The sequence below is a fragment of the Hypanus sabinus genome, chromosome 1 (genome assembly GCF_030144855.1).
Source record: "Hypanus sabinus isolate sHypSab1 chromosome 1, sHypSab1.hap1, whole genome shotgun sequence".
Lineage (NCBI taxonomy): Eukaryota > Metazoa > Chordata > Chondrichthyes > Myliobatiformes > Dasyatidae > Hypanus > Hypanus sabinus.
In genome coordinates this window covers 50,665,748-50,689,935 of record NC_082706.1, presented here as the reverse complement: position 1 = coordinate 50,689,935, position 24,188 = coordinate 50,665,748, and the positions used below count along the sequence as shown (strand labels likewise).

The following is a 24,188-nucleotide window of genomic DNA, read 5'->3' as shown; positions in this document are numbered from 1 at the left end:
TGTCCTTCCTCTTCTCCCTGATGTCATTTGTGCCAACATGCACTACCACTTCCGGCTGTTCACCTTCACCCTTGAGGATTCCCTGCAATCGGTCTTTGATGTCCTGGATCTTAGCACCAGGGTGGCAACACACCATCCTTAAATCTCGCCTGTTGCAGCAGAAACCCCTTTCCGTACCTCTTACTATGGAGTCCCCTACTACCACGGCTCTTCCTGATGTCTGACTCCTCGGCTCTGCTTCTGCACCAATTTTCCACTCACAGACCTGTCCTTAGTGTACCCTTATATCCTTAGTGACAGGAGAGATAACAGAGGATTGGTGGACAGCCAATGCTGTTCCACTGTTTTAAAAAAAAAGTCTCTAAACGTAAACCAGGAATTTATAGGCCAGTGAGTCTCACACCAGTTGTGGGCAATTTTTTGGATGGTATTCTAAGGGACTGGATATATAGGTATTTGGATAGACAGGGGTTAATTAAGGATAATCAGCCGACGTGTTGGACAGGGGAGGGGCGCGATGAGACTGAACACAATGTCCACAGACTCACAGGGAAGGTGAGGGAATGGGAATTCACCCAGGGTCTGGAGGTCAGCACCATTCCCTGGTGGAACAACGCAACGGAATTTTCCCGGTGGAGAGTCCCGTCAAGTTTCCCGTTCGTGGGTGATAGTACTGTAAACAGGAAGGGCTCTTTTCGTTAACGTGTCCGCCCTTGGTGGAGTCGCTGAATCCGGACGACAGCAAAGGCAGAATGAATGTAGTCTCACTGTAAAATTCTTTATTGGTTCCTGCTTCACTTGATCTCCCTCCCCGAGTTCGCACATTAAGCAGCCGCAAGCCAAAGTGAAAGTACAAGCAGGAAAAGTCTTGGATCCCCGCGGGCTAAAGCGCAGTCAGCACACCAGCACCGATCACTGGGTTTACACAACGACGAACATGGGAAGCGGTGAGTTTATATCTTCAATCGATTTCTGAGATCTCCGCAACTGCCACCCCTACCCCAATTCTCGAGGTAAAAACAAAGAAGTTAACATTTTCACATTGCATTTCAGAGTTTTCAAAGGATGGCTGTTTTCACTTTCCAACCATGGACAGATGGTAGGTTCCCATAATCAGGTGTGAATTTGTTAACCCGTTTCACCCAGACAACTGATGCTGTGTCTCCCTGGTCTTTGCCAGGAATCTGGACTCTCTGAGGAGCAACTTGTGTAAACCCCCTGAGAGCTGTGGAGGCTGTATAAACATCCTGCTGGTCGGCCTGGTGGGGGCTGGGAAATCATCCCTCATCAACACATTCCTCTCGGCTCTGGATCGCCAAGGAAGGACCATAACCTGTGTCCCGACGGGGATGAATAACGAGTCTCTCACACCAGAGGTACACACTCTGCCTTCACTTTAATATAAACACACAGGCAGTATGTATTGCTCTATTCACTGTGAATTCACCCCCCCCCCCTTCTCTGTCTTCCTGATGTCCACATCAGAGGGAGGGAAAGATCACCCCACTCCAATCTATTGGCCGGAAAGCACCCGGGAGGTCCCGATGCTGGGAACGGTGCATTTAAACCCAGTTCTCTGAGATCAGTGAACAATTTGCCCAGGAATTAAGAAAGGGGTGAGGCAAAGGAAATTATAGGCCAAATAGCCCAAGGCCAGTGGCTGGAAAATGCTGGACTCCATCAAATAAGATAAGGTTTCTGATGCACTATCAACAACTCTAAGAGACTGGAAGTAGCGTACATCACAATGGCTTTCATTAACAGCGAAAACGGAGCACGACCATGTTGAAGTCTGAGGGAGGAGCAGTGCCTCAATCACCTTTATACAGGGGTCTGTGGGAGGAGCCACAGTAGCAGACATCAGAGGGGCGTGTCCAGACAGGTATACATAGTTTACCACAGTGTCACTGCAAATCAGACCAAAATCAGAATGATTTCCTTACGGGCAAATTTTATCTGAAAAATCTGTTGGAATTCTTTGAGGAAATAGCAGGCAGGATAGACAAAACAGAGTCAGTGGATGTTGTTTACTTGAATTTTCTGGAAACCTTTGACAAGGAGCCACACATGAAACTGCTAAACAAGTTACTAGCCCAGGGTATTACAGGAGAGTTACTGGCATGGACAGAAGTTTGCTGACTGGCAGGAGGCAAAGAGTAGGAATAGATGGGACTTTTCCTGGCTGCCTGCTGGTGACTAGTGGTGTTACACAGGGATGTTTTTATTCACATTATATGTGAATGATTTAAGATGGAATTGATTGCTTTGTGGTCAATTTGTGGATGATGCGAAGATAGATGGAGGGGCAGGTAAGCTTGAGGAAGCAGGGAGTCTGTGAAATATCTGAGACGGATGGGGAGAATGGGTGTATAAAAGTGTCATTTGCAATTTTTCAGTCGTCCAGAACCAATCTAGAATCTACTGTTTATTTAAAGATCACTATTGATGCCTCCACAGTCTCTTCAGGAACCCCTTTCAGAGCCTGGGCTGCAGTTCATCAGGTTTCCGTGACTTATCTACATTCAAATCTTTCCACATCCCATCACCTTCTCCTTACTAACAGCAGCTACACTCACTCCTAGTCCCTGACTCTCTGTCATAGTGCTGGTGTCTTCCACAGTGGAGACTGACAGACTACTTATGGAGTTCATCTGCCATTTCTGTGTTCCCCATTACTAGATCTCCTGCATTATGTTCCAATGGGCTGATATCCATTCTTGCCTTTCTTTGACTATACATCTGAAAAATCTTTTGGTGTAATTCTTGGATAGCTTACCCTCAAATTTCTTCTTTTCTCCGCTTCTGGATTTTTCAGCTGCCCTCTGCTAGTTTTTCGCTCTAACTTCCCACTACTTTTTGCTACATTATATGCCCTTCTTTTTGTTCTGCTGCTGTCTTTGACATTCATTGTTAGAAATGGTTACCTCATTACACCCACACCCCTTTTGAATGCTTCTCTCACTATGGGATGAATCTATCCTGCAGCTTTTGAATTGCTCCCAGAAACTCTATCTGTTGCTGTACTGCTCCCATCCCTGACAGTGTCCCCTTCCAATCAACTTTGGCCAGCTCATCTCTCATGCCTCTGTGATTCCCTTTGCACCACTGTAAAACTGATACATCATTTTTTTGCTTTTTCCCTCCCAAACCTCAGGGTGAATGCAATCATAATCTGAACCCTGCATTCAAAAGGTTCTTTTTATCTTAAACTCCCACATGAAATGGAGTTTTTCACTATGAATTCAGAATGAGCCTTTCCCAAACCTTAGGGTGAATTCCATCATATTCTGAACATTGCCTCCAAAGGGTACCTTTACCTTAAATTTCCAAATCAAATCCAGTTTATTTCACAACACCTAATCCCGAATGAGTTTTTCCTGAGTGGGCTTAACCTCAAATTCCTCTAAAAGGTCAAATTGTAGACATTTTACAAATTGCTTCTCTGGAGAACATACTTTATACTTTATTGTCACCAAACATTTGATACTAGAGCGTACAATCATCACAGTGAGATTTGTTTCTGTGCTATGCGCTCCCTGAAGTGCAAATCAAAATAAATATAATAAAAATTTAAATTATAAATCATAATTAGAAAAATAGAAAAGGGAAAGTAAGGTAGTGCAAGTCAGGTCCAGATATTTGGAAGGTACAGCCCAGATCCAAGTCAGGATCCATTCAGCAGTATTACCACAGTTGGAAAGAAGCTGTTCCCAAATCTGACCGTATGAATCTTCAAGCTCCTGAACCTTCTCCCGGAGGGAAATGGGACAAAAAGTGTGATGGCTGGGTGGGTCTTGTCCTTGATTATCCTGGCAGCACTGCTCCAACAGTGTGTGTGGTGTAAAGTGAGTTCAAGGATGGAAGATTGGTTTGTGTGATGTGCTGGGCTATGTTCAGATTCTTCCACAGCTTCTTCCGATCTTGGACAGGACAACTTCCATACCAGGCTGTGATGCACCCTAGAAGAATGCTTTCTACGGTGCACCTATAAACATTCCCTGTTCCTTTCTCTGTGGATACTGCCTGATATGCTGAGAATTCTCCACATTTCTGTTCTCTCACCCAAATACTGCTCTTATTAATTTGGTTTTCTCAGTGAATTGGAATGTTGCATTTTGAAATTGGAATCCAGAGATTCAGGATAACATTGATGCAGTCAGAGTGTCTCTGGGGCTGTATACCAGGGATTCACCTGCCCTCTCAGGGGAATGTAAACAGTCCAAAGGCAGCAAGGGAAGTGGAGTTTCCTTGTGTCATGAGACATCATGTGACGGAGAGAAGATCAGGATCTCCCACAGACTAGGATGTCCTGTCACTGAGGGAAGAGCAAGGAGTTCTCCCACAGATTGGAATGTTCCATCACTGAGGGAGTAGAAAGTTCTCCTGTGTCCCTGTGCACATTTTTACCCACCAGCCAATGACACAAAGCAGATATTCTGTGGATTACCATTTTACTGTTTATGGGATTTTGCTGTGTAAACACTGTCTGTCCTGTGTTCTACACTACACAGAACTTCACTCTCCATGAAAGGTGCCATAGAAATGTATGTCTCCTTGAACATTTACAGCTCAGATCCTACAAAGCAGGGAGTTTCAAGTTTTGGGATACAACTGGATGGAATGTTCTGAAGTACCCTGATTGGACAAGGAGAGTGTTACCAATGATCCTGGAAGGAAGAGTTCACAATGGAACAAACGTGAGTTTCCTCCGTTACTTCAAACTCCTGACTTCCATGACCCATTAAACACTGAACAACCTCAGAGAGAGAAGGGAGAAATGGCTCCAAGAAAATTTTCTAATGAAACAGCCATGGTTGAGAAGATTGGGTCCACATTCTGATTGAGATGAAGTTACAATGTAGATTGAGAGAGGGTGACACTCTGTAAAAGAAGTTATTCAGAAACACCAAACAAAGAGTGAGAACACAGTGATGGTGATTAGTCCTGGAGTAACACATGGGTACGCATTGACAGATGTTTGTCTAGGAGTAACACACATGGCCAGAGTGACAGATATTTGTCCTGGAGTAATATACAGAGACACGGAGACAGAGATTAGTCCTGGAGTTACACATGGGGACACAGTGACAGAGATTAGTCCAGGAGTAAAACAATGGGACACAGTGACAGAGATTAGTCCTGGAGTAACACACAGGGCTAATGACAGAGATTCGTCCCAGAGCAACATGTGGTGACACAGTAACACAGATTAGTCCTGCAGTAATGCAGTAGAGCACAGTGACAGAGATTAGTCCTGGAGTAACACTTGGGGTTAGTGAGAGATTAGACCTGGAGTTACATGTGGGGACACAGTGACAGAGATTGTTTGAGGAGTTTCACACCTTTCTCCTTGCTGCCTCACTGCTGGATGTCCCCACCCCACCTGCCCTCTACACATTGTTGGGACACGTTGAGCTCTTGTCCCTGTGAAGGAGGACTTAGCAGTGTGCTGACATCCTGCGCATGGTACAGGTCAGGAGACAGAGCAGTGATGGGGAAAGGGATCAATCCCAGAAACACATGACCCCAGCATCTGCTCCACTGCTAGTATCCATTTTGGGCACTGTAGGATTGGTGTTGGAATTCAATGTGTGGCCATGAGATCACGTCTTACTTCCACACTAATGTCAGAACAGACGCTCAGGAGTCAATGGCCATGGGCCAACAGAAGAAGGGTGTTGAGGTCCAGACTAGATCAGTTCTGCTTACTGACTTGGAGGAGAAGGTGGGGTTATTGGAGGGATGGGTGGAGTGGAGTGTATTTGCCCTTGTAGGATTTTGTGAGTAAAAGTTTGAGAGTCATTTTATATGTTTAACAAAATCTACAGTCCTTTACTCTCATTGCAGAAAAACCAAAGCAAATACCTTAAACTGATGTCATTACATCAGACACTATTTCTTAAAGTTAACACAACAACTCTATAATGGTGCTTGTAAATTATGTAGAACAGTTTCTATTCTGAACAATATTTTCCATCTGTCACACATTACATACCCCTCCCTGTGATGATGTGGGTTTCACCCCTGATGATCCTGGTTTCTGGCTCCCACATCACACTGATTTGCAGGTCATTTGGTCAATCTGCAGATGTCATTCCCACAGGGTTGTCAGAATGTTGTGATGGGGAGATAAGGAAAGGGACTGAGTGACTGAGTGACTGGAAAGGGAAAAGTGACTGAGAGCTAGCCTAGACTAGAGAGGCTGAAAGGCCAAAGGACAATAACATGAACAAAAACTTCTGAATTCACCATTTACCTTACTATCACCAAGTAACCTGGATACAATATGCACGATTGTCACTCCCAGATTACTGATGGAGACTGAACAGCTCACACTCCTCAGGATTAAATTTCCCATCAGTTTACACAGTGACCAGCCATCTGTAACATCCTGCAGTGTGAACATAGCAGCATAATATGTAAGTGTAGGAGTAGGCCATCAGGCCCATCGAGCCTGCCCCGCCATTCAATATGATCATGGCTGATCTGTCCGTAAACTCAGCTCCATTTGCTTGTCTTTTCCCCATAGCCCTTAATTCCCTTACTACGTAAAAATCTATCTAACTGTATCTTAAATATATTTCATGAAGAAGCCTCAAATGTATCCCTGGGCAGAGAATTCCACAGATTCCCCACTTCCTGGGAAAAAAAATTCCTCATCTCCTTCCTGAATCTTCTCCCCTGAATCTTGAGGTAATGTCCCTTAGTTCTAGTCTCACTTACCAACGGAAGCAACTTACCTACTTCTATCTTTTCTATCCCTTACAAAACTATTTTTTTTTGTTTCTGTAAGATCCCCTCTCATTCTTCTGAATTCCAGACAGAATAGTTCCAGGTGACTCAATCTGTTCTCAGAGGTTATCCCCTTCAGCTCTGAAATCAACCTGGTCAATTTCCTCTTCCTCAAGTATGGAGACCATAACTGCACACAATACTCAAGGTTCTCCTCACCTGTACCCTGTATAGTTGCAGCATGAAATCCCTGCCCTTGAATTTAATCCCTCTAGCAATGAAGGCTAACATTCCATTAGCCTTCTTAATAACCTGCAAGCCAACTATTTGCAATTCATGAACTAACACTCTCAAGTCCCTTGGCATAACAGCATGCTGCAACCTTTCACTAATTAAATAATAATCTGCTCTTCTATTATTCCTTCCAAAGTGGATGACCTCACATTTACCAATGTTGTATTGCATCTGCCAGACCTTGGACCTCTGACTTAAACTATCTATATCCCTCTGCAGACTCTCCACATCCTCTGCATAGTTTGCTTTTCCACTCAGTTTAGTGTCATCAGCAAATTTTGCTACACTACACTCAGTCCCCTCTTCCAAATCATCAATGTAAATGTAAACAGTTATGGGCCCAGCACCGAGCCCAGTGGCACACCACTTGCCACCGACTGCCAACTGGAGAAACACCCATTTATACCAACTCTCTGCCTTCTATTGGTTAACCAATCCACTATCCATGCCAAAACACTTCCTCCAACTCCATGCACGCATAGCTTATTTATAAGTCTCCTGTGTGGCACCTTATCAAATGCCTTCAGGAAATCCAAGTATACAACATTCACCTGCTCCCCTCTATCCACTGCACTCATTATGTTCTCAAAGGACTCCAGTAAACTTGTCAAATAGGACCTGCCCTTTCTGAATCCATGCTGCATATGTCTAATGGAACCACTCCTTTCCAAAAGTTTCACAATTTCTTCCTTAATGACAGCTTCTCTTTCAATATGTTTATTAATGTATACATATAGCAAATACAGAGTATAAATATATATAAATAATTACTAACAGAATACAGACAATAGAAAAATTGAACTGTATAGGACTGAGTGACATATGTGTATATAGTAATCTGGTAATGATTACTAATACTACAAATGTATAAAGAGTATACCTTAAGAATTTTATATATATAAAACATCTAGCCCCTACCAAGAAAGCCAATGGGTAAGAACAAGGAAAAATTATTTTTTAAAAAAGTGTCGCTAAGTTGTTAGCAAAGAATAATATAATTAATAACATCTATGTAGAAAAAAGCTTTCACAAGTAGTAATTCATAAAAGGACCCCATGTCATTTAAAAGTACTGTACTGAATTAGAAATAGAACATCGAATCTTCTCCAAACTAAGATGAGTCATAATGTCTTCTAACCACTGCATTTGAGTAGGAGAGACTGCTTCTTTCCATTTAAGCAAAATCCATCTTCTTGCCAGACGTGAGATAAAAGCTAGAACATACAGGTCTGAAGGAGTTAAAGTTATGTCTTGAGTTCCAAGAATACCAAAGAGAGCAGTAAGAGGATTAGGTTCAAAGTTAGTGTTAAAAAGTTGAGAAAAAGTAGAAAATTCATCTTTTCAAAATTTTCCTAAGCTGGGACATAACCAAAACATATGAAATAACAAAGCATTGGCTGAATTCCATTTGTCACAAATTGGAGAAATATCAGAATAAAAACGGGATAATTTCTCTTTAGACAAATAGGCTCTATGTACCACTTTAAATTGTACCGAAGAATGGAAAGCGCAAAAAGATGACTTATTCACTAATTTCAAAATGGCATTAATCTTCATCAAAGATTTGCATATTCAAATCATGCTCCCAAGCTTGCCTAATATTATGTAAAGAAAGCTGCTTAAACATAAGGAGTTTATTATATATAATAGAGATTGATCCATCAGAAAAAGGTTTCAAATTTAAAATATCTAAGAGATCCTTATCTGAACTTGAAGGAAAGAGGATTGAGAAAGCAGGCAATCTCTAATTTGAAGATAACCATAAAAATGAGTTTGGTGTAAACCAAATTTGATGGACAGCTGCTCAAATGACGCTAAGTTCTCATCAACAAATAAATCAAAAATTGTCGAATACCCAATCTATTCCATTCTATAAAAACTTGATCAGTAGTAGAGGGTAGAAAAAAATAATGACAAAGAATGGGACTAGAAAGGGAAAAATGAGACAAACCAAAAAACTTCCTAAATTGCAACCAGATTCCAAAGTATGTTTAAGAACTGGGTTATCAGTAATTTTAGTGAAGGGTAAAGGAAGAGAAGATCCAAGAAGAGAAATAATTGAGGCATTTTTAACCGTTTGAGTTTCCAGTAAAGTCCATGGTGGGCAGTCATTCCTATTGAAGTAATATGACCAGAATGTGATATTCTTTATATTAATTGCCCAGTAATAGAATCTGAAATTGGGTAAAACTAGTCCACCATCTTTATTTTTCCTTTGAAGAAAGACTTTGTTCAGCTGGGGTTGTTTATTATTCCATATGTAAGAAGAGAGAATTGAGTCCAAAGAGTCAAAAAAATTCTTCGGAATAAAAATAGGCAATGCTTGGAAAAGATATAAGAATTTAGGTAACACATTTGTTTTAATAGAATTAATATGACATAACAAGCATAAAGAAAGAGGAGACCATTTACAAAATAGCCTTTTAAGGTAACTCAGTAGTGGAACAAAATTAGCATTATACAAATGTTTAAAATTTTTAGTAATAGTTATTCCAAGATAAGTAAACTGATTAGTCATAATTTTAAACGGAAGATTGGTGTTTATTGGTATCATGTTATTTAAAGGAAATAATTCGCTTTTAAATAAATTCAACTTATTACCTAAGGATCGACTAAATTGAGAAAATAAAGAAAGAGTGGAAGCTAAGGAGTCATTCACATTAGAAATAAAAAGGAAAATATCATCTGCATATAAAGAAATTTTATGAATAGTCTTACCTTGGGTGATACCTGTTATATCCTTGGAATTACAGAGTGCTATGGCTAGATGTTCTGGAGCCAAAGCAACAACAGAGGACTAAAAGGCAGCCTTGTCTCTTACCTCGATATATGTTAAATGGTTCAGGGAGCTGAGAATTAGTAAGAACCTGAGCTGTAGGTGAGAGATATAATAGTTTAACCCAACAAATAAAATTAGGTCTAAATTTAAATTTTTCTAAAGTCTTGAATAGATAATTCCATTCCACTCTATTGAAGGCTTTCTCCATATCTGAAGATAATATACATTCTGAAACCTTGTTAGAGGGGGAATACATCACAATTAATAAATGCCGAATGTTAAAATATGATTAGCGGTTTTTAATAAATCCAGTCTGATCCTCTTGTATAATGAATGGTAAAATATTTTCAAACCAGCGGGCTAAAATTTTAGACAGAATTTTAGAATCTACATTAAGAAAGGAGATTGGTCTATAGGACGAAGATTAGGCAGGATTTTTATTTCTTCCAAATGAGTGAAATAGTTGCTTGATAAAGGGATTGCAGAAGTTTACCTAATTTAAAAGATTCAGAAAAAAACAGTGGATAATTGAGGTATAAGTAGTTTAGAAAAGGATTTATAAAATTCACAAGGAAAACCGTCTGGTCCTGGAGTTTTACCAGAGTGAAGAGCCGCAATAGCTTCGGCAATTTCGGCACATAAAATGGGTTGATCACGTTGGGACAAGGTAGGATCAGAAAGTACAGGAATTTCAATTTTACTAAAGAAGCTGTGCAGTTCTGTGTCATCCAAAAAAGAATCAGAACTATAAAACCTTGAATAAAATTCTCTAAAATTATCATTAATTTCAGGGAGATCCGAAGTCTTGAAGTCGTCAATTTTAACAATCTCTGTAATTTGTCTGCTAACTATTGAAGACTATAATTGATTGGCTAACAATTTACCTGATCTGTCTCCATGTATCTCCATGTATATAAAATTAGGAGTATTCCTTTCACTGTGGGTAAAGAAAACACCAAACATCCACAATATCTCACTCTTTCAAAAAAGAATTAAAAAGTGAAACTGATTTACTAAGAGCAGAGTTTTTATGGTGAGAACGGTCTAATAGTGTAACAAAACAAAAGTTAAAATCTCCCCCATAATTAAGGAATAATGATTTAAATCAGGAAGAAGGGGGATAAAATGTTGAAAAAAAATAGGATCATCTGTATTAGGGACATAAAAATTGGCAAATACAATTGGCTTATTCTCTAGACTTCCTGAGAGTATAACAAAGCGACCATTTTTATCAGAAATTATGTCATGTACGGCAAAAGGGATTTTATCATCTATAAAAATAGAGTCCCCTCTTGATTTGGCTTGAAATGAGGAATGGAATTGCATTACCTTGCATTTAGTAAAGAAACGTAAAGTGTCTTCATGTCGAAGATGAGTCTCTTGGAGGAAGAAAATTCGACCTTTAAGTATTTTTATATAGACAAATATCTTATTACGTTTCAAATGATTATTGAGACCTTTTACATTAAGAATTTCAAAAGTGAAATCCATCATACAACATAAAAATAATCATACAAGAGAATAATAGAGTCGCCATCGGTTGCAGCCTCCCTGAACATGTGCCAGTCAGTGTGCTCAAAACGGTCTTGAAAAGCAGAGATGGCTCCTGCTGGCCACATTTTCACCTGCTTCTGAACTGGTCTGGAGCGCCTGACGAGCGGTCTGTATGCTGGGATTACCATCACAGAGATGTGGTCTGAGTAACTGAGGTGGGGGTGGGTAGTGTTCCTTGTTCAAGCAAAATACATTGAAGGATCAAACAGTTTATGAATCATCTGAAAACTGTTATAATGTCCTAACATGAGGTAAAAATGTTGATTCATTAAACAGAGGAAGGGACTGAGTATTGAAGAGCTCAGAGCAAATTCTAAAGAGATTGTGGGGACAGAGGGGACCCACAATGAAAGGAACTGAAAAGTAACAGTGAACTGGACAGAGCAACATACCCAGCTGAAGATTGACAGGGATAGAGAGATCCCATCAAACCCTGAAGCAAGAGTGAGGTCAGAGCCCATCTGGATCTCAGTAGATCAGTGACCGTGACCACTGGGCTTTGCCTGATGGGACTGGTCCCTCCAGACAGTGTTCACCTCAGTGCTGAGTGATTGTGATCATCGGTGTTCTTGCTGCTTCCTCTGAAACCTGTTCTTCATTGTCTCACTTAGTTACAGCATTTCAAGCCTGTCTTGGAAGATTCCAAGTATCCCGTTATTCCAGAAAATGTAATCCATGGAGTCGCATTAATATTTAACATCGACACCATAGACTTGATCAGTGAGAATGATATGGAAGTGTTTCAGAAGCTACAGACGATCGTGGCACAGAAATGTAAGTGCTTTCTTTTGGTCTGTGTAACCATTGTCACCTCAGCATTGCAGCTTCATATTGATATCTGGATCATCTCTCTTTTCCAGATGTTCACAGGGTTGTGATTGGGACCAAGTTTGAATTATTAGGGATACCAGAGAAACACAATGCATGGATTTATGAATACAAGCCACTGCAGAGGAAGGTAATAATCAGTAGAATCAGAGAAGTGATATCAATATGGTATTTTTACAGTATAATGGTCCCACTTTGTGAGTGTACAGACACATCCACCATTTATTGTCCATCCTTGATCAGACTCTAACGTGTAACAGTGAACCATCTTTTCCATGCCATTGCATTTATAACCACAGGAGAAACCTCAGTTCAAAGTAAATTATTATCAAAGACTATAAATAGACAATAGACAATAGGTGCAGAAGTAGACCATTCGGCCCCTCGAGTCTGCACCGCCATTCTGAGATCATGGCTGATCATTCACTATCAATACCCAGTCCCTGCCTTGTCCCCATATCCCTTGATTCCCCTATCCATCAGATATCTATCTAGCTCCTTCTTGAAAGCATCCAGAGAATTGGCCTCCACTGTCTTCCGAGGCAGTGCATTCCACACCTCCACAACTCTCTGGGAGAAGAAGCTCTTCCTCAACTCTGTTTTAAATAACTGACCTCTTATTCTCAGTCCATGCCCTCTGGTACTGGATTCTCCCAACATCTGGAACATATTTCCTGCCTCAATCCTATCAAATCCTTTAATTATCTTAAAAGTTTCAATCAGATCCCCTCTCAATCTCCTCAATTCCAGTGTGAACAAGCCCAATCTCTCCAATCTCTCTGTGTAAGACAGCCCTGCCATCCCAGGAATCAACCTAGTGAATCTACGCTGCACTTCCTCAATTGCCAGAATGTCCTTCCTTAAACCTGGAGACCAAAACTGTACACAATATTCTAGGTGTGGTCTCACCAGGGCCCTGTACAAATGCAAAAGGACATCCTTGCTCTTGTACTCAATTCCCTTGTAACAAAGGCCAACATTCCATTTGCCCTCTTCACTGCCTGTTGCACTTGCTCATTCACCTTCATTGACTGGTGAACTAGGACTCCTAGGTCTCTTTGCATTTCTCCCTTACCTAACTCTACACAGTTCAGACAATACTCTGCCCTTTTGTTCCTGCTTCCAAAGTGGATAACTTCACATTTATTCACATTGAATGACATCTGCCAAGTATCTGCCCACTCACCCAGCCTATCCAAGTCTCCCTGTATTCTCCTAATGTCCTCTTCGCATGTCACACTGCCACCCAGTTTAGTATCGTCAGCAAACTTGCTGATATAGTTTTCAATGCCCTCATCTAAATCGTTGACATAAATCGTAAAGAGCTGTGGTCCCAATACAGAGCCCTGTGGTACCCACTAGTCACCTCCAGCCAGTCCGAGAAACACCCATTCACTGCTACCCTTTGCTTTCTATCTGCCAACCAGTTTTCTATCCATGTTGAAACCCTGCCCCCAATGCCATGAGCTCTGATTTTACTCACCAATCTCCTATGTGGCACCTTCTGAAAATCTAGGTACACAACATCCACTGGCTTACCCTAGTCTAACATCCTTGTTACACCCTGAAAAAAACTCCAACAGATTAGTCAAGCATGATTTGCCCTTGGTAAATCCATGCTGGCTCGGCCTAATCCTATTTCTGCCATCAAGATGTGCCACTATTTCGTCCTTAATAATGGACTCAAGCATCTTCCCCATGACTGACGTTAGGCTAACAGGGCGATAGTTCTCCGTTTTCTCCTTCCCTCCCTTCTTGAAAAGTGGGACAACGTTAGCCACTCTCCAATCTTCAGGAACTGATCCTGAATCTAAGGAACATTGGAAAATGATTACCAATGCATCCGCAATTTCCTGAGCCACCTCTTTTAGAACCCTCAGATGCAGACCATATGGACCCGGGGATTTATTAGCCTTCAGTCCTACCAGTCTACTCATCACAGTTTCTTTCCTAATGTCAATCTGTCTCAATTCCTCTGATATCTTATGACCCTGGCCCATCCATACATCTGGGAGACTGCTTGTGTCCTCCCTGGTGAAGACAGATCTAAAGTACGCATTAAATTCTATTGCCATTTCCCTGTTTCCCATAACAATTTCTCCCAATTCATTCTTCAAGGGGCCAACATTGTTCTTAACTATCTTCTTTCTCTTCACATAGCTAAAAAAGCTTTTGCTATCCCCTTTTATATTCCTGGCTAGACTGAGCTCATACCTGATTTTTTCTCTCCGTATAGCTTTTTTAGTTAAGATCTGCTGTTCCTTAAAACTTTCCCAATCATCTGTATTCCCACTCATCTTAGCCCTGTCATACTTCTTTTTCTTTAATGCTATACAATATTTGACTTCCTTTGTCAACCACTGTGGCCCCTTCCCCCTCTTTGAATCCTTCCTTCTCATTGGAATGAACTGCTTTTGCATCTTTTGTATTATCCCCAAGAATATCTGTCACTGCTGATCCACTGTCTTTCCTGCCAGGGCATCCGCCCATTTAACTTTGGCCAGCTCTTCCCTCATGGCTCCGTAGTCTCCTTTATTTAATTGCAACACTGACACCTCTGATCTGCCCTTATCCCTCTCAAATTGTAAATAAAAACTTATCATGTTATGTCACCATATACACCCTAAAGACAAGAACGAAAGAAAGAAAGAAACAAAAAGGGCCCTTTATAATCAAACAGTCTTCTCCCTTCATCTCCTGTCGAAGGATCCCAGCTCATATGGATGTCAAGCACACAACACAAGATCCCACTCCCCTCACTGGGTGGCTCACATTGCAAAGCACCCATTATCTCTAACCATAACCCAAACAGCACTTCTACAGAACAACCGTTACCTTAGCAGTGACACCTTCCCCCAGGTGTAACAAACTATCAACTTTTACTTTAAATATACCCACGAACTCAGCCTCCACAGCTCTCTTGGGGCTCCTGTACCCTCTTTCTGATGGCAGCAGAAGGAGAGCATGTCGTGGGTGGCATGTGTCCCAGATGATGCAACAACACTCCATGTAGATGCGCTCAGTGGCAGAGAGAGAGCTTTAGCCATGATGGACTGGGCTATATTTGCTAGTGTTGTAGGATTCTCCATTCAAGGGCATTGGTGTTTCCACACCAGATTGTGATTCAGCCACTACACAGCCATAGTAGTTTGTTAAAGTTTTAGATATCATACCAAATCTTCGCAAACCATTAAGGAAGTAGAGGTGCTGCTGTGCTTTGTTTGTAAATGCACTTAATTTTTGGGTTCAAGCTCCTGAACCCCAAACTTCCAAACTCTTATCTAGCAAAACTGAAAACAATACTCCAAATTAGGCTTAGAGTCAAAGAGTCATAGAAAATCACAGCACAGAACCAGACCCTACAGCCCATCTAATCTATGCCAAACATTTAAATTGCCTACTCCCATTGACCTGCAACTGAAAGATAGTCCTCCAAGCCCCTACCAACCATATACCAATCCAAACTTAGACCATAAGACATAGGAGCACAATTAGGCCATTTGGCCCATTGAGTCATGACACAAAGGTTGGGGGTGTTGTGGATAGTGGGGAGGGCTGTCAGAGGTTACAGCAGGACATTGATAGGATGCAAAACTGGGCTGAGAAGTGGCAGATGGAGTTCAATCCAGATAAATGTGAAGTGGTTCATTTTGGTAGGACAAATATGACTGCAGAATATAGTAATAATGTTAAGACTCTTGGCAGTGTGGAGGATCTGAGGGATCTTGGGGTCCGAGTCCATAGGACGCTCAAAGCAGCTGTGGAGGTTGGCTCTGTGGTTAAGAAGACATATGATGTATTGGCCTCCATCAATCATGGAATTGAATTTAGGAGCTGAGAGGTTATGTTGCAGCTATATAGGAACCTGGTCAGACCCCACTTGGAGTACTGTGCTCAGTTCTGGTTACCTCACTACAGAAAGGATGTGGAAGCTATAGAAAGATGCAAAGGAGATTTACAAGGACGTTGCCTGGATTGGGGAGCGTACCTTATTGCGAATAGTTTGAGTGAACTCGGCCTTTTCTCCTTGGAGCGACTGAGGATCAGAGGTGTATAAGTTGATGAGAGGCATTGATCATGTGGATAGTCAGAGGCTTTTTTTCAGGGCTGAAATGGTTGCCACAAGAGGACACAGGTTTAAGGTGCTGGGGAGTAGTTGCCGAGGAGATGTCAGGGGTAAGTTTCTTACTCAGAGAGTGGTGAGTGCGTGGAATGGGCTGCCAACAACGGTGGTGGATGTGGATACAATAGGGGCTTTTACGAGGCTTTTAGATAGGTACATGGAGGTTAGAAAAATAGAGGGCTATAGGTAAGCCTAGTAATTTCTAAGGTAGGGAAATGTTTGGCATATCTTTGTGGGCCAAATGGCCTGTATTGTGCTGTAGGTTTACTATGTTTTTATGTTTTTTTAGGATCATTTTTTTTTCTATCTCCTCCTCAAGCCCAATGTCCGGTCTTCTCCCTGTAACCTTGATGCCATGTTCAATCAAGAACCTATCAATCTCTGCCTTAAATACACCCAATGACCTGGCCTTCACAGCTGCATGTGGCAACAAATTCCATAAATTCACAACCCTTTGGCTAAAGAAATTCCTCTGCATCTCTCTTTTCAACTTCTCTTAAATGTTGAAATCGAGCTTTCTTGCACCACTTGTGCTGACAGCTCATCACACACTCTCACAACCCTCTGAGTGAAGATGTTTCCTCTCACGTCCCTCCTAAACTTTTCAGATTTCACCCTGAACCTGTGAGACTGCTCCAGCTGCTTCGCGTTTTGTGTGTGCGAGCTTCATGTTGATTTGTCCTACTGTCTGACAAACTGAGACTGAGGCTGTGGGCCTACTCCGGGTACTCAGGGTTGTATAATTTATGCGTACTTTGATGATAAATGTACTTTGAATGCCATAAACTTGTCTGCCTTTCCTACAATACTCCTTGCATTGAAATATACAAACTCAGAACATTAGTCCCACCATGGTCAACCTTTTGATTCCTGACCTTGAGTGTAGGCTCAGCAACATCTTTCCCCACAAACACTCCACTATCTGTTCAGGTACTCTGCTTCCCACCCTGTGTAGTTCTAGTTTAAGCACCATCCCCACCACCCTTGCTGCACTAACAAACCTTCCTGCTAGGATATTCGTTTCCCTAGTTCAGGTGCAAATCATCCCATCTGTACAGGTCATACCTTCCCTGGAAGAGAGCCCAATGATCCAATAATCTGAAGCACTTCTCCTCCTGCACCATCTCTTTAGCCACGTGTTAAACTCTATTACTCAGGCTTTACTTTGTGCTGACTTGCTTTACTGATATTTTCTGCCCCCTCCTGCCACATTTTATTTGTCAAATCCTCCCTCACTCCTCTGTGCCACCACTCTATCACTTCCTCTTCAGTTATTAATCATTCTGCCCCTGGAACCCTCTGCTTTCTGTCTAGTCGGAAGACTGGTCTACACAGTATTCATGTGATTCCCCAAGACACTGGCCATAACACAGTTCAGCTGAAGCCCATCCCAATGGAACAGCTCTCTCCATTTCTGTTACTGCTACCATTGGCCGTGAATCTGAAGCCTGTGGAGTTTATAATTCCATTAATACCCTCTCTCCTTCCTTTCCCTCAGTTTGAAATGTTGGCAGAATCTACTGGATTGGATATGCGTTCCATGTTTGTGGTTTCGAATCTGTGGAGAGGTGGTCAGATTGAGATGATCAGATGCATCCTGGCCCTGTATGTTCTGGATAATATGGTCAGAAATATTAACCAATTACGTAAAGTAATAGGCAAAGCTGACTCTGTCCAGCGCTGTGAAACCATTCGATTTTCAACTGTGCGGGCACTGCAGTGGCATTGATGCTTTTATTGTTTTCCCTGTAGTTTTAGCATTCTTTATGCTTGTTTATATATGCAGGGTTCTCAGATTATTAATTGTAATGTTAACTGTAAACTGAATATATAAAATGGCTTCTCTGTAGCATTATAATGAAGTGGCTTCTTTGTAGTTAACTGATGTGGTAATGCTCTGTTTAGTTGAAATGTTTGGATTATAATTATTGATAACAGAGGAACTAACCAAAGGAAGCAATGTTGTTCTGTCTGTATGTGCGGAAACCTGGAGTGAGTGGCAGGTGTTTTGGGAGGAAAACCAAAGAGGAAGGATGTGCTAGATGCGCTTTGGTTGACCACCGAGGTTGGTCCCAGGCCGCAGGTCAGGGAGGTTGGACAAGATCGAATGGAGGACAGAAGGCTTTGATAGTTGTAATCCAATGGTTGTGCACAAACTGATTGAACTCTGATAAGTTTTGGCGCCCTATTCTCCCTTTTATATTGTATCACTCTTATTTACACAGTTCCATTAAAATTTATAAAGTGTAATCTGTAAAACGTACATTGTGTGCTGTCTGATATTGTGTGTGCGAGTTTGTAACAGTGTGTATTACACAGCATCTACACAAACGGGAGACACGGTTTGGAGGTGGATGGATTTTCCCCTAGCCAAACACAAGCCAATAGCCCTATGTGTAACATTTGTAGGGGCTCATCTGGGATGTATCAAAACATGAATCAGGAGGAGGTTGAGATGCTCTCTGAGAACCTTTTTCGGCTCGGGAGATGGCTTAATGGATTGTGGCACCAGGGGATCATTCAGGCCAAACAGGTGGATCAGTTAAGAAAGGATCAGGTATTTAGAGGTGCCCAGGCTGAGAACAAGATTGCTTGGAGTCTCTGGCAGTCTTATAAGACGTGACCTCCTCCGACATTCATGCAACTGATCAGGGATGTGAGGGAGGATGAGCGTACTTTGAGGATGACTCTGTCAGCAGGGTGAGATCCTCAGTTGAAGCCCCTGGTGGGGACAGGAGAAGAACCAGCTCCACCCGACAACTGATAAAGGAGGTGGTGGCCGAGCTGAGGTCTGAGGGGTCGGTAGTGAGGGTTTTATGCCCCTGAGGATGGACAGTGCAGGATGCTGTGAGTAGTGGTAGGTCTGCGAGAAGAGGGGCTCCTGGTAGTGAGTGCTGTAACTGTGGGAGAGAGGGGAACTTCCGGTGTGAATGTGAGCAGCTGGAAGCCTCTAGGAGGGCGAGTCCCCGCGTATCCAAGAAGGGAGAGGTGTTGGGAAGCTTAGAGGGGACCCAGTGAGGGAACAGGCTGGTGTCTCTAGGGGAACATGTTCCCAGCAATGTACCAAGGAACCCCTGAAATCAAAAGACTCGATTCCAGAAGGATTACTGAAACCCGCTCTAGCGTGTCACTATGGATAGAGGGAATCTCTGCTAAAGCCATATTCGATACCGGGTCGCAGGTCGTGCTACGATACTTTTCATTTTACAACCAGTACTTAAAGCATTTGCCATTGACCCCATTCTGTGCACTAGAGATTTGGGGCATCAGTGCTAAGTATGATGGGTATTTGTAGGTGAAACTGGAGTTTTCAGAAGCCGATGTGGGAGTGTCCAAAGTTTTGGAGACTTTAGTGCTGGTTTATCCAGACCCAATTGAGACAGCGGTGTGCTTCAATTCTAGTGGGGACCAACACCCCTGTGGTGTGGAGGGTCATGGGGCCTGCCAGGACAGGGTGAGTGCAATCTGCTTGGGTGCCGTGCACCCAGCGTTCCATGCTGCTTTTGCCAGAGATTGAATTTAAATGAGGGACTGTATGGTGCACCCAGTCAAAGCCTGTGATAATAAGGCCCGGGGAAGTAGTGAGAGTGATGGGAACCCCCCAGATTTCCTGGGGTGCCTGATGCTGAGTCCCTTTCAGTGGACACCCCGGAAGACCTTGAGGGGAAAACACGATTTCTGGCTGTAGTACTGGTGAGACCCAAAATGCAGAGACACTCAGTGGTACAGGTGAGGCTGATAGCTGTGAGTGTCATGAACACTACAAAGAGAGAAATTACCCTTAAGAGAGGGATGCCTCTGGTGCATTTGTTCTCAGTGACAGTATGTCTAGTGCCCCTGTGAGGCCCACTAGAGGGGAAGGTTTGCAAAACAAAGGAAAGTTCACTGCTGAGGCCTTTAACTTTGGTGACTCTCTTGTGTCACCGGAGTGGAAATGCAGGCTGGTGGAGAAGATGTTGAAGCTGGAAGATGTCTTTTCTCTTAGCGAGTTTGATGTGGGTTGTTCCAAGAGCACTTGTGTTACCATCCGGGTGACTGAGACACCCTTAGAGAGAGGTCACGGCGACTGGCCCCTGCAGATGTGGAGGACGTGCAGCAGCACTTATGCAAGTTGAAGGAAGCTGGAATCATCACAGAGCCCGAAGCCCCTATGTGTCCCCAATTGTAGTGACCTGGAAGAAGAACAGAAAGGTTCGCATGTGTGTAGACTATAGGATCTTGAAGTGGTGCACTGTCCCTGACCAGTATATGATCCCAAGGGTTGAAGACGTGTTGGCCTGTCGGAATGGAGCGACGTGGTTTAGTGTGCTGGACATGAGGAGTGGATATTACAAGATCCCGATGAGAAGATCCCAAAGAGAAGATAGCATTTATATGCCCTCTGGAGTTTTTCCAGTTCAAAAAGATGCCCCAGGGCACATGGTGAGTCCCTGCCACCTTCCAGAGGGTCATGGAGAATATGGTGGGGATATGAATTTGCTTGAAGTGTTGGTGTATTTGGATGATTTGGTATTGTTTGGAGCCATCTTGGAAGAACACAAAGTGAGGCTACTGAAGGAGGAAGGGCTTAAACTCTCCCTGGACAAGTGCCAGTTCTGTAATACATCTATTAGCTATGTTGGGCACACAAACTAGCAGACTGGAGTAGCTTCAGATCCGGCTAAGGTAGAAGCGGTGACCATGTGGCCGAGGCCCCAGACTGTGAGCGCTCTGCACTCGTTCTTGGGGTTGTGTCGGGGTCCTGAATTACCCCTATGAATTGTGCTTTTGAAAAGCGAGAGGGAGTTGTTGTTCAATGCCAGACACCTTGTTATTAAGAGAGAGAGAGAGAGAGAGGCAAGACAGCCTTGGAGATGGTGTTATGGTTTCTCTGCAAGCATGTTTTTGCAAGGACGCTGGCAGCTTCTGTATTCTTACAGAGAGAGAAGGGTGGAGCTGCTCGATGGACAGTTGGTGTTCAGCACGGTGAGATAAATAGAAGGTCAGCTGATAGACCTACAGACACATGGCTTTGGACACTGAATGAGCTTTGTTGTGCCCACAGAAAAGGTGGGTTTTGGAGGATCGATCGGTCGGTTTGATCAGTGGCTCTCGCAGTATTGAAACGTATAAAATTCTAAAGGAATTGGACTGGCTAGATGCAGAAAGATTGTTCCCAATGTTGGGGAAGTCCAGAAAGAGGGGTCACAGTTTAAGGATAAAGGGGAAGCCTTTTAGGACCGAGATCAGAAGAAACTTCTTCACACAGAGAGTGGTGAATCTGTGGAATTCTCTGCCAGAGGAAACAGTTGAGGTCAGTTCATTGGCTATATTTAAGAGGGAATTAGATAAGGTCCTTGTGGCTAAAGGGATCGGGGGTATGGAGAGAAGGCAGGTACAGGGTTCTGAGCTGGATGATCAGCCATGATCATACTAAATGATGGTGCAGGCTCAAACGGCCGAATGGCCAACTCCTGCATCTTTTTTCCATGTTTCTATGAAAGGGTGTGACCAGTGGGGAGTTATTCATATGTCCACCCCTTGCCTGGGTTGATAATCCCACCACAGAAGAACCACCTCCTTTTGTTGTGGTCACAGTTGGTGACTTATAAAGGATTCTGGAGGACAACGGGAAGATCGACGGCATCTGCTCATCTGAAGAGCTGAACATCTCTCTCTCTTTCCAGCACTACTCAGTTCCATACCACAAACTGAACTGAAATCTACTCACCACCACAAGACTGTATCTATTCACCCATAGGCTTGAAGAAACTTGGTTTTCATATATTTCCACACTTATACATATAAACATTGCTAACCTGTTTAATATATCTGAATTTTTATTACTGTATTGTGTAGCTACTAATCAGTACCCTTAGTTAGTAGCAATACTGGACTCCAAAGTGGTTTCAATTTCTGCTGGGTCTTTAACCCGTCACGGGGTGCATGTCAAAATTGAGGGCTCGTCTGGGATATGAACAAGGTGTTCGTGGGGTTTGTTTGAATTGATTGGGGGCAATCCCTTTTGATTTAGTTGTGTGGAAAAACAGCAGAAATGGATGTTAGGGACTTTCTGGCAAGGCCAGATCCTGTGGCTTTGAAGAGACCTAGAAAGGAGTTGTTGAAGGTAGGTGTGGAGGAATTGAAACTTACAGAGCTCAAGAAGGATATGAAAAAGGCAGGAATTCAAAGGAAAATAGCTGAATATTATGTCTCTGCAGAGAAATTTGATGAGGATGAGTTTTAAACGGCTTTACTATAGGGAAAGGGGAGGTCCAGGTACAACTGGAACAGAAAAATTAGAAAGACTTAAATTAGTGGCTGAAGAAGCAGGAAAACAGAGAGAAGAAGCAGAAAGACAGAGAGAATTTGAGAGGGAGAAATAGCAATGTGAGGATCGCGAGGCAGACCACGAGGAGAGGTTTAGTGTTAGTTCAGAAATTAAGCTGGTACCTTCACTTAAGGAAAGAGAAATCAATCGATACTTCCTACATTTTGAAAAAGTCACCATAAATCAGAACTGGCTGGGAGATTAGTGGGCTGTTCTGTTACAAAGTGTGCTTAAGGGGAAGGCCCAACAAGCATATTCGACGTACTCTGTTGCAGACGCAAATAATTATGATGTAGTGAAAGGTGCTATACTTAAAGCTTATGAGTTGGTTCCAGAGGTGTATAGACAAAGGTTTTTTTGTTTGAGGAAGCCATTGAACCAAATGTATATAACGCTTGCCCATGAGAAATGTCTGTACTTAGATCATCGTTAGAAATAGTACTCATTTTTGCTCTGTTATCTGAAAATTATACATGTATTGCTTCAAACTATGTAATCTACAGTTAAACTAAAATAAAGTTTTCCTTTGTCAAAAAATTTTTTCTAAAAGGAAAGGGGTGTGACGGGGACCTGATTTACCCCTATGAACTGTGCTTTTGGAAAGAGAGAGGGAGTTGTTGTTCAACACCAGACACCTTGTTAATAAGAGAGAGAGAGAGAGGGTGGGGGGCAAAGACTGCTCGGAGATGGTGTTATGGTTTCTCTGCAAGCATGTTTACACTTTTGCAAGGTCACTGGCAGCTTCTGTATTGCTACAGAGAGAGAAGGGTGGAGCTGCTCAATGGACAGCTGGTGTTCAGCACGGTGAGATAAATAGAAGGTCAGCTGAGAGACCTACAGACACATGGTTTTGGACACTGAATGAGCTTTGTTGTGCCCACAGAAAAGGTGGGTTTTGGAGGATCAGTCAGTCGGATTGATCAGTGGCTCTGGCAGTGTGAAAAGGTGTGACTGGTGGGGAGTTAGTCATGTGTCCAACCTTTGCCTGGGTTGATAATTCTACCAGGGAAGAAGTTGTAGCGGTCAGAGTCAGTGACTTACAAATGATTCTGGAGGACAATGGGATGATTGACGGCATCAACTCATCTGAAGAACTAAACATCTCTCTCTCCATCACTACTCAATTCCATACCACGAACTGAACTGAACTGAACTTTACACATCAGCGTAAGACTGTACCTATTCATCCTTAGGCTTGAAGAAGCTTGGTTTTCATATATTTCCATATATATGTATATGCATTGCTAACCTGTTTAATATATCTGAATTTATGTTACCGTATTGCGTAGTTACTAATAAATACCCTTTGTTAGTTGCAATACTGGACTCCAAAGTGTTTTTTCTTTCTGCTGGATCATTAACCCGTCACGGGGCATGTGACAGGGTTCTGTGGTTACTATTGGAGCTTTGTGAAGGGATACGCCAAATTGAATCACCACTTGAACCAGCTTCTGCATGGTTACCCTCCCTTGGGGAAGAAAGGAAAAAGGGGATAGGAGGTTGGAGTATATCTCAACCCATCAGAGCCCTTCGGACAGAGGTGGGATGCAAAATGTGATAAAGCTTTT

General features: G+C 42.6%; 2 protein-coding genes across 2 annotated transcripts in view; one reads left to right on the top strand and one right to left on the bottom strand.

Annotated features, from left to right (window-relative positions):
* The window catches only part of LOC132393750 (uncharacterized), a 429,932-nt gene that overhangs the window by 358,249 nt on the left and 47,495 nt on the right, over positions 1-24,188 (bottom strand). The window lies entirely within an intron of this gene.
* LOC132393741 (uncharacterized) lies at positions 500-23,915 on the top strand. Its single transcript, XM_059969142.1, has 7 exons — positions 500-947; positions 1,054-1,099; positions 1,181-1,376; positions 4,569-4,697; positions 11,971-12,133; positions 12,220-12,317; positions 17,809-23,915. Exons 1-7 carry the CDS (start codon positions 938-940, stop codon positions 18,037-18,039), a joined length of 873 nt encoding a protein of 290 aa, XP_059825125.1. The 5' UTR covers positions 500-937; the 3' UTR covers positions 18,040-23,915.